At 34.8% G+C, this 10,453-nt stretch overlaps 1 protein-coding gene across 1 annotated transcript; it reads left to right on the top strand.

Moving 5' to 3' along the window:
- Positions 1-6,843: 6,843 nt before the first annotated feature.
- On the top strand, positions 6,844-8,484 carry LOC108462420 (uncharacterized protein At4g22758). The gene is made up of 2 exons (XM_017762370.2): positions 6,844-7,837; positions 7,975-8,484. Exons 1-2 carry the CDS (start codon positions 7,606-7,608, stop codon positions 8,154-8,156), a joined length of 414 nt encoding a protein of 137 aa, XP_017617859.1. The 5' UTR covers positions 6,844-7,605; the 3' UTR covers positions 8,157-8,484.
- Positions 8,485-10,453: the final 1,969 nt, after the last annotated feature.

Here is a 10,453-nt window from a genome sequence, read left to right on the forward strand (position 1 = left end):
TTACCTTGCTAGGTAATGGGTCAATGTCCCTTTTCCTTTCATCACCTATCCACCTTAAGTAATATAAGTCTTGGGTCAGCATTCTTTCATAGTGTTAGTTCGATCTTGACACTTAGGATTTGCTTCCATCCCATCCAAACTATCACTATTCCATTTTATTTTCTGTGATAGTCGAACCTAAAACAACTTAAACTTAGCCATTCTTGAACCTAATTTGATACTAAAATCCTTACTTAGTCAATTACAAACCATACTTCAAAACTGGAACGATACTTCTTCGTTAAATGACCGGGCATCTAAACGACTCAACTCACTATGCCGAGGTGAGATAAGTTCACCATCGCTGTAGTTTTCTACAACATCAGCTTCACTGGATTTTTCTAGTTGTTTTCCCTTTTGATTCGTAGCCTCACTTTTTATCTTATTCTGCAATTTATAACACTCAGATTTAGAAGTTACAAGTTTTACCTCTGTTTGAACACTTTGATCTACCCATAGATTTATCACAAGGATTCAGTTCCTGTGTCCTTCTACGATCATCATTAACATTCCAATCTTGTCTCCCACGAATAATGAGATGCTCTCCTTGAGAGTCGGGCTTTACCACAAGATTCTTCATTTTATCATATGAGGTCAAAGAATGATAAACCTCATCAACTGTAAAAGACTCATGGCTATATAAAATCATGTCTCTAAAGGTTGAATAAGACGGGGGCAACGAACAAAGTAGAATCAACCCTAGATTTTTCTTATCATATTGAACCTTCATGGCCTCTAAGCTTGAGAGAATTTCTTTAAACACTGTTCGTGTACAGACCTCTAAACGATGAGCATAAAAATGCTGCTTCATATGCAACTTGTTGGTTAGAGTTTTGGGCATACATATTTATTCCAGCCTCTTCCATAATGCAGCGGCAGTCTTCTCCTTCATCATATCCTACAAAATTTCGTTAGACTAATGGAGATGTAACTGTGTTAAAGCCTTTTGATCTTTACGCTTCTTCTCTTCCTCCGTCAATGTCGAAGGCATCTTATCTATCCCTAGCAGGGCATCCTGTAGATCCATCTGCACAAGAATTGCCTGTATCTTTATCTGCCACAATGCGAATCTGGTGTTGCGATCCAACAGCGGAATTTCATACTTTAAAAATATCATTACCGTAATCGAGATGAACAACCTGAAAGCTCTGATACCAATTTGTAAAAAATAGAATGTCAATAATGACAATGTATTGCAAAGAAAAAGAGAAAGAAAAAATAAAAAAAATAAAATTTTTTTCGTGAAAACCCTTTTGGAAAAAACCATGAGCAAATGAGAAAATAATTCACTATGTCGAATTTGAATGATTCCAAGAGGAGTAGACTATGTGTATTTATAGGCTTGTAAAACTATATTCTAATAGGATGTAGTAAAATTGAAACACCTTATTCTAATCAATATCAAATAAATGGAGTTTAATAAGGTTTAAAAACCTTATTCTAAAATAAAATAAAAGAAGTGTAGTTCTATATTGATTTGACTTTTATTTTATTTTACCACTATATTTTATTTAAATAAGGATTCGGTCACTCAATTTTAACAAATATAAATCTAACATCAACATACCTCTATATTGTATAGTCGATCAATTTCTTGTCATATCCAAGTAAAGTCCCTTGTATAACTATTACGATTGCAGTCCTTAAATATGTTCAAATATTAAATGCAATGGACATTATAAACACTCATCATTTAATATATTCCAAGATATTCAATATTTATCACATCCCAAAAATCGGGTTAGAAGAAATTGAGTTACTGAAACTAAGAGTGGCCATGTCATGTTTTTTTTAGTAAATGATGTGAGAATTATGACAAGTAAGCATGAGAGAAGTTCTAAGTTTGAATCTTTTGCCTTCTATTTTTGTTATTTTTACCTAAACTCCTATATTTGAATTTCTGGCTTAAAATTTATTTCGCTCAAGAATGAACCTATTGGTTCTGTAACACCCCAAACCCGGCCTAGACGTTATGGCCAAATCTAGTGATGTCACATCGAAGTATTTTTCGCAAAGTGTAATATCAAAAGAAAACCCTTTTTCTATATTTACCTTTGTTACATGTTTTTAATGATGATTTTAAAACATGTCATTTATCGAAGGTTACTCATGTTCAAATGTCTTTAATTTTGGAAACGTTGTCTTTTGCGGAAGCTCTTAAACAATTACGCACTCTTGGTATTTTTGGAAAACATTTATCATTTGAAAAACCGCGTCTTATCCTACTGCTAACAGTTATACATCAAAATAATTAAAAGCCCAAATTAAAAATTAAAGGCCTTATTACATAAAAAGATACCCAGATTTAAATACTTATAATTTAAAATCTAATAAGTAAGTCCATGTAGTTGTGTGACCACCTTTGAGTCCCTCGAAGCACTAATCCGCCTAAGACTGAGGATTACCTGCGTAGATAAACAGAAGGGTGAGTTTACAAAACTCAGTATGTAATCCCTTAATCATATAGTTAATCATGCAGTAGGTAAAAACAATCTGGGCCTAAGCCCGTATCAGTAACAATTCAGTTTCAGTTAAAGCCTTAGCCCATTACAGTATCAGTAGCAGTACATATATGCAATCAGAAATCCTACCCATCCACCCTCTACACTCCACTCCATCCAGCCCTACACTCCATGTGGGGATAAAATCAACCCACCCATCCCTACCCTCCAAGATAGCACCTGTTGCGGCACTAATCAGTAATTGCAGCAGAGCTGCTAGTACAGTACACTTCCTCCATCATAATAAACCCACCCCTATGCAACATATCATGCGTCATGTCATAATATCATACATGTATGCAATATATATAAAATGGCATGCTCGATTACAGTTATACATCTCATAAGGGCATAATAGTCATTTTACCTCATAGGGGCATATTAGTTATTTTATTAATTTGGGTATACTTACCAACCCAACAATAGGTCCATAGTCGTCTCGGGCGATCCGTGCAACCTTAATCAGTCAAACAGTGAAAATGGACACAAGGCCCATAATGCAGACTCATGTGGGCCCACACACCTGTGTGGCCCACATAGCCCAGAAATGGCCTTGGCCGTGTGAACTACACAACCTGGCCCCAATATTCTACATACTTTCGTGTGGTTTACCCATATGGGGTCCGCAAGCTCGTGGGGCCCACACGACCTATTTTGACCCATCATGGCCCAAAACGGCCTAAGCCATGAAATCGCTCATGGTGGCCTCTATGATCAAACGCTCATGCCTATGCGTTCAGATTACCACACGAGCGAACGCACACTCGTGTAGCATCGACAGTCACCTATTTCGGTTTTTGCCGATTTAATATTGTGGCAGTGTGATTATACACCTGTTTGCAAAAACGTGTAGAAGCCCACGAGCACCAAACCTATATTCAATCAAGACACTCTGTCAGTCATTTAATCAATAGGGTTAAACACCCTCTTTTAAACACTTATTCCAAAATCATATTTGATACTTGCCTTGTTTGAATGCGTGTAGTTTAGCCCCTTTAAACCGCTGACAAAGGTTGATCACACTCCTTGTCGAATATCTGCGCTACCAGTGAAATCAATTAGTTACGATTACTTAAATCCATGGGTTGAATCAATATATACTAATTTATAGAAAATGCACAACCCCAAAATAGGGAAAGTAGCATTCGAACAACACCAAGAAATGCAAGCCAACATACCCCAGTTGAACACAATAACTGTAACCAGAGTTACCTTTGATCGAGTGATGAGGGAAAGGTTTCGACTGCTTCAGTATCACTTGCAACTCCTTCACTCCTCGAGAAATTCTAGGAATCAAAAGAAACATCACAATATGAGAGAGGATGGGAGATTTGGCAATAAGAGGAAAAGAAGTATTCGACTCCATAAGTGTGAGAGAGGGGAGACTTAATAAAAGCTGAAAGAGTAGAGGGAGAACAAGAAGAAGTCGAATACACTCACCAATTTTTCATAGAATAGTTTTCAAATCAAAAACAAAAATGAAGAGAGCAAGAGATGGAAAAAGAGAGAATCAATCAAACCCAAGGCTAAAATCGAAAGAGTTTGAGAAAAAGGAAAAGAAGTGTATTCGACCAACACAAAATAGAGCTAAGGAAAGAATGACTGTGAAGGGAGTAAAGGGAAAGGAGAAAATCGTCAGTAGAGTATTGATGAAGAGTAGAACCAACATGAAAAAAATACCCGAATGGTAAAAAGAAAAGTTCGGCTACCCAGAACAGAGAATGAAGAGAACCCAAAAGCAATGTCAAACTGAAAATGAGGAGAGAGCAACAAATGCACAGTAACCGAAACTAGACTTCTCAAACACTTCTCAGGACACTTAACCACTGAAACAAGCATGTATTAATGCGACACAACATACATAAATAAATAGTTAAGACTTGGGGCGTTCCAGGTTCAGTGGTAAGACCTTAGCTTACCTACAGGTCTCATGTTCAATTCTTGTGTGTGCAAAGTGGAGTTTATTTTTGTTTTGAACTCTGAAGAAAAGAATCTAATTTGGATAATTATAGGAGTTAATGGGTAGTTTTTAAAACTAAAGCAATGAAAGATTATCTCTTGAAATATATCCCACTCTATTTCCCAATTTTGTTGCCCACCTTCTCCATAGCTTTCATGTTTTCATTTTTTGTTTCTTATTTCTTTTGTTGCCATAGTTTTTCTATTTTCCCCTTTTTCCATTTTTTCCTTTATTATTTTCTTTTAGATTTTTCTTAGACCTTTACTAATCACCTCTATTCTTTATTGTCACCCTCTTATTCGTTTTTTGTTTTTTTTAAGGTTCTCTGTCTATTTGTGTTGTTAATTCTTCGTTGATTCATTGCTTTATTCCGGGTAAGTGTATTACTCATTTAGTAAAGATTTGATATTATTCTCTTTTCGTGAAGAGGTAAGTGGGTGAGTTGACTGTTTGTATTGAATTGGTTCTGATAAGTTTCTGTGAATTTATTAGTTGTGGAGTGGAGACTTTGCCAGCGAGCTAAGTATGGTCTAGGGCTGCTGTTATTTGCAAGGGTAAGTGACCAACTCAGTTGTGTGCATTCTTTGAAGTCGGCTAGGTGTAGTAGCCACCTTATGCGTACCAAAATTTGAGATTTATCGGGCATTAAAATGCCCCCCATTAACCTTAGGATGAATGCTTGGGCATATTGTTCTTTGACGATGTTGGTCGCGTTTGGAGGAAGCTCTTTGAAATTGGTTTCCGACCAATTCATCTATATTCAGCCACCTTGAAACTTGTTTAGGACCTTCCCCAAAAATGCCTCACAAAGGTCCTCTTTAACGGGAATGATCACTGACCTCGTGATGATTGACCTATCCACCGATAAATCGAGTTACAAAGCTATGTCCTCGAGTGTGATTGTACACTCGCCGCATAAAAGATGGAAAGCGTGTGTCTTGAGCCTCCATCTTTCCACCAACGCGCTGATGAGCGTAGGATCAAGTTTGCAGCCCCTGAGCATACGAGATGCATGTAAGAATCCCGTGTTTTGCAAGTAACCATAAATTTTGGTGATTGGTCCTTTTGACAAATTGTGTATAAACCCCTCCAAAACACGATCATTCGTCTATTTATATATACAAAAAAAATATTTTAAAATATTTTAAAAAATAAGAAACTTTAAATTTAACTTAATTGAAAATAAAAAAATTTAAAATTTCGTCTTACCATTATTGCTTGAGCGACGAAAATGTACTTTTCTTCGAAACGAATCAGAAATGTTGTCATTCTTGAAAATTTAATCAAATGAATAAAATATGAAATCATTAAAAAATAATATTTTTAAACAAGCGTATCGGAAAATTTAGAACAAAACTTGAGAAAATTGAGAGAATTAAGAGCCTGTTTAGTAGTGCTTAAAAAAAGCACTTCTAGCTCTAAAAGCACTTTTGTAGAAAAGTTGTGCTAAACAAACTGCTTTTGACTGAATTTTTTGGCTTTTCAGGAGAAGTTAAAATTTTTAGCTTTTCCTCTCCCAAAAGCAATTTTTGTGTTTAAATACTTTTTCACCCCTCTAATAACATAGTACTTTCCTTTTTTCCTTCTTAGTGCTTAATTACAAATATGTTAAAATTATTAATTAAAAATAAAAATATTTTTAAAATATTAATTACAAATATTTAATGATTATACTTAAATATTCAAAATATAATTTATATATTTAATTAAATTTTATAAATAATTAATATTTATTGCTTAAAATGTTTAAAATTTATATTTCATATATTAAAATATTAATGAGAAATTATAATAAATTTTATATTCTTACAAAAATATAATAATGTTAAATTAATTTAAACATTATTTAAATACATATTTGTTACTTGATAATAACATGTCTAAAATGAACATTTTATTTCTCAAAAGTATTTTTTGACAGTAATGCTAAATACTCAAATTTTAAACTAAACTTTTCAAAAGTACTTTTCCATAACATTTTTCAAAAGTATTGCTAAATTAGCCCTAATAGAGTTGAAAGAATTGAGAGAGTTAGATTTGAGTGAAAAAAATTAAAATTGTATAGTATTTGTAGAAAAAAATGACCGTTGGAGCACTTTAAATCTTTTTACCATTGCCGGCCAACGTTTAAAAAATCGTTAGAATTGACTTTTGACGAACGAGTTTTTTATATAATTAATAAGAAAACACATTTAACTAAGCGTGTTTTCCCTTTCTCTTCTAAAGAACGACCTATTTCCTTTTAAGTTAGAAAAAATACCTAAAAAGGCAAATAAAAAAAATTGACATATATGACTAATGGAAAAATCTTCAAAGAAACTTTATTTATAAAAATAAAACAAATTGAATATTATTGTTGTAGAAAGAAAGAGGAGGGGAATATGGCGGTCGCGAATGAATAGGTGGCTTGGTGGACAAGGAGGGATGAACGCGTAAATATGCCCAAATGCTAACTCTACACGGAAACAACAACTTCCGTATATATATACATTGCAACCCTACGGCAGAAGAGAAAGAAAGAAACCCTTTTCCTGCCTCCCCTCTATAAGGCTAATATACCACCTCAACCTGAATTACTCTAATCCTTTTCCTTGTTTTGTTCCTCTATTAAATACCCCCAAACGCTTCCCACACCTTTTACCTACAATCACTAAAATTCCTCTCCTTTTTTCGTCGAAATCTGCGTCCCAGAACTTCTTTTTTCTGGCTCTTTTCCCCTTTTTGTTGGAATCAAACCATTGATCTTTTGGTATTTTTGTGAATGGTGGAAACAATTTGGAGCTGTAGTATATTGATGCTCTCCCCTTGCAAATCGAGGGCGAGCACTCTCCTTCCTCTTTCTGCTGCTTCTGCTTTCGCATTCGGTTCTTGCAAAGAAGGCTGGTACTACCGCTGCCTTGGCCTTGACCCATAAACAACCCCACCTCAATACCTCTATTCCTTTCCACCAATAACCCAGATTTGTTTTTTTTGTTATACGCCCCACAAAATAACAAAACAAACCCATTGTTTCTCTTTTCGCGGTTGTTGGTGAATTATTCATTCATCTGTTTTTGGTTTTGATTCCTTTTCATTTTGAATTTTGAACAAAAAAAATTTGAAAGAATGTTGCTTTACAAGCAGAAGAAGAACCAGGGTCCCAAGGGCAACAGGCTCCTGATTAGCGTCACTGTTCTCGGAAGTGCTGGGCCGATCCGTTTTGTTGTTAACGAGGAAGAGCTCGTTGCTGCCGTCATTGATACTGCTTTGAAATCCTACGCTCGTGAGGGTCGGCTTCCCGTTCTCGGATCCAATCTTAATGATTTCCTCCTTTATTGCCCCAGTGCTGGATCAGATGGTATGTCGGTTTTCATTTCAATCTTTAAAGATTAAAAAATTTCCAGGATTTTCTTATTTGATGTTAAATGGTGTTTTATTTGGGAAAAATTAGTAGTATTCATGATTTTGGGTGTTTGGTATGTTTTTTCATTGCAGCACTAAGTCCATGGGAGACAATTGGATCACAAGGGGCAAGGAATTTCATGCTGTGCAAGAAGCCAAGGACTGAGAAAGTGAAAGACGACGGGAAGGCAGCTGAATCAATTAATAGGAAGGCAAGTGGGAATTGGAAGGCATGGTTTAATAAATCCCTCAATCTCAAGATTTCCTCCCATTAATTAAACAATTCCCAACCCTTTATGATCCTTTATTTCTTGGGTTAGCTTTACTTATAAATAAAGCATTGGAAGTTAGTCTATTATCATTGATGGCCATGGTAGAGTATTGCTTATGTTTTTCACCTTATTTCTCATTTAGGTGAGAAAAGACCTGCAGGAATAAATTTGAACTTGTTTTTCAGTATTTTGCCTTATGCAATAAGAATGAAGAGAACATTCATGGTGTGCTTGATTTTCCATTTCTGTCTTTGAAGTGTTGCGTTCTATTGTTGAATGGCTTTTGATGGATGATTCTATTAATTTCATACCCTACGTAAGGTTTGGCTTACACCCAGTGTTCAAAAAGTTGTTCTGAATTGTCCATAAACATGTCTTTTCGGTAGCTTATATCCATTGCTTGAAATGTTCTTCTGACTTGCCCTTAATATTACAAGTTGCTTTCAAGGATTTTGATTTGGTAATTGGATATGGCTAGAAATATGTAGGACATGATGGATGGACTGAATCATTCAGATTTATGACCAATTTAAGAATTTTATTCAACATTATCGCCTGATGGATGCTTATTCTTAGGAATTGATTCTTTTTATTGAACTTACGACCCAAAATCAAACCACTTGAGATTAATTAACAGTGTATTATTGAGGAGCTGGTTGTGTGGCACTTTCTGAAGGATCTTTTGAATAATTAGATGTTCGGTGAGGCGAAATAAGCGGCTAATCTTCCGTTATAATTATCGACTTTAAAGGAGTAGGTCTTTGTCCTTGCACAACCCTTTTTCTCCTCTTTCAAACTTAAAAAGGCTACTTTGGGTGGGAGCACAAATGGGCTCAAAATCTTGTCAATATGTAAGAAATATGGACTAGGGTCTACTTTCTTTTGTTCAGTACATGTTTGGTCTCACGTCATTAGTTGAAATATACAACTTGGTTTTGTATATGTGCAAGGTAACCTCATGGTTTTTGGCAGATCTTTCCCCTAATCATTTTATTTATGCATAAATAATCGTGCTAAATCACTATTTAGGTTTGAACTTTGCCATTGTTCTCACAGCTTTTAAGTACTAATTTGGATTAAAAAAAATTCAATATGAAAATAATTGTTAAATTCAATATTGAAGTGAGAAAAGTTTTCATGAGCTGGGATTAAGAAACGGGGTCCATGCTAGCATGAATGAATTTGGTGAAGCCTTTCACCCAATATTGAACACTAGTTGTAAGGTGGCACGTTTTTTATTTTAGCATTTGGACAAGTTGCCAAAAAAGAAGAGAGATGATAATTGTCCCCATCGCACACTGTTGGGGGTTATCATATAGCTACGGCCAGCAGGGTCTCCCTTTCCATCTTCTTTCCTTTTCCATACAGTCGTTTTCAAGAAAAGCAAATGGAGCGTGGCTGGTCAGTTGCCTTCAATGTGCATCTATACATTAATATCTATCGTAGATTTTCTTCTAATAACGTGGAGCCTACACAAAAATGCTTGGAGAATCAAATGGAATGGAAGTTTTCAGAAGTTATGTTGACCATCCTTCCAAAACTGGATGGGTGTGTTCAATATCAAATTCTCTTCAAGTCCAGCATGGCAAGCTTCCTTTTAAGCAATATGCTTTTCTATCCCAAAAGTCCATTTAAAGCTTACTAGTGGGACTTAGTCGAATATAATATAAAAAATTTCGTTGGTGTAAGCCCACTTGTGAAAACCGACCATCACAGGCCGCTGTTTCGGCCTAAGCCCACACCTTCTTGCAAACCAAAATCAAACAAATGTTAATTTGAAACAATCCAAGTACAAGTGAAAAATCATAAGCATTAACCAATATTTAACATAAAACATTAGTCAAATATGTGCTATCTCTACATAATTTTAGATATTATTGATTTGAATGTTACTTACAAATGCGCTCATTATAAAGATTTTTAAATCATGTTTCGAAATTCATGATTGTTCCTTTTAATAATATTATTTTTAATGTTTGATCCCGCATTTTCTCTTTTAAGAATATTACTCAACATTTATTAGTATACATACACTACACTATCATACAAACTTTAGCTTTTTAAATTCAAAATAGAAAAGGACAAACAAAACCAACACAATCCAATGAACACTCTTAAATTTGAAATTGTTCAAATCCTTCAAAAACAAGGATTAGCCCTTATCGGTTTTTGGAGAGCCCACTAAGGTTGTGGGATTTTTAAGTGTTTATATTGGAGACTATCATGTTTAATTTAAACTTAGGGTTTTGTTTTAATTAAATTAATCTGAATTTGAATTAATAATTTAATTAAGTGTTTAT

The sequence above is a fragment of the Gossypium arboreum genome, chromosome 2 (assembly GCF_025698485.1).
Source record: "Gossypium arboreum isolate Shixiya-1 chromosome 2, ASM2569848v2, whole genome shotgun sequence".
NCBI lineage: Eukaryota > Viridiplantae > Streptophyta > Magnoliopsida > Malvales > Malvaceae > Gossypium > Gossypium arboreum.

Excerpts from the sequence above, each read along its gene's own strand:
- LOC108462420 (XM_017762370.2), top strand. The coding sequence starts at position 7,606 with ATGTTGCTTTACAAGCAGAAGAAGAACCAGGGTCCCAAGGGCAACAGG. Across the intron at positions 7,838-7,974 it reads CCCCAGTGCTGGATCAGATG|CACTAAGTCCATGGGAGACA; the intron begins GTATGTCGGTTT and ends TTTTCATTGCAG.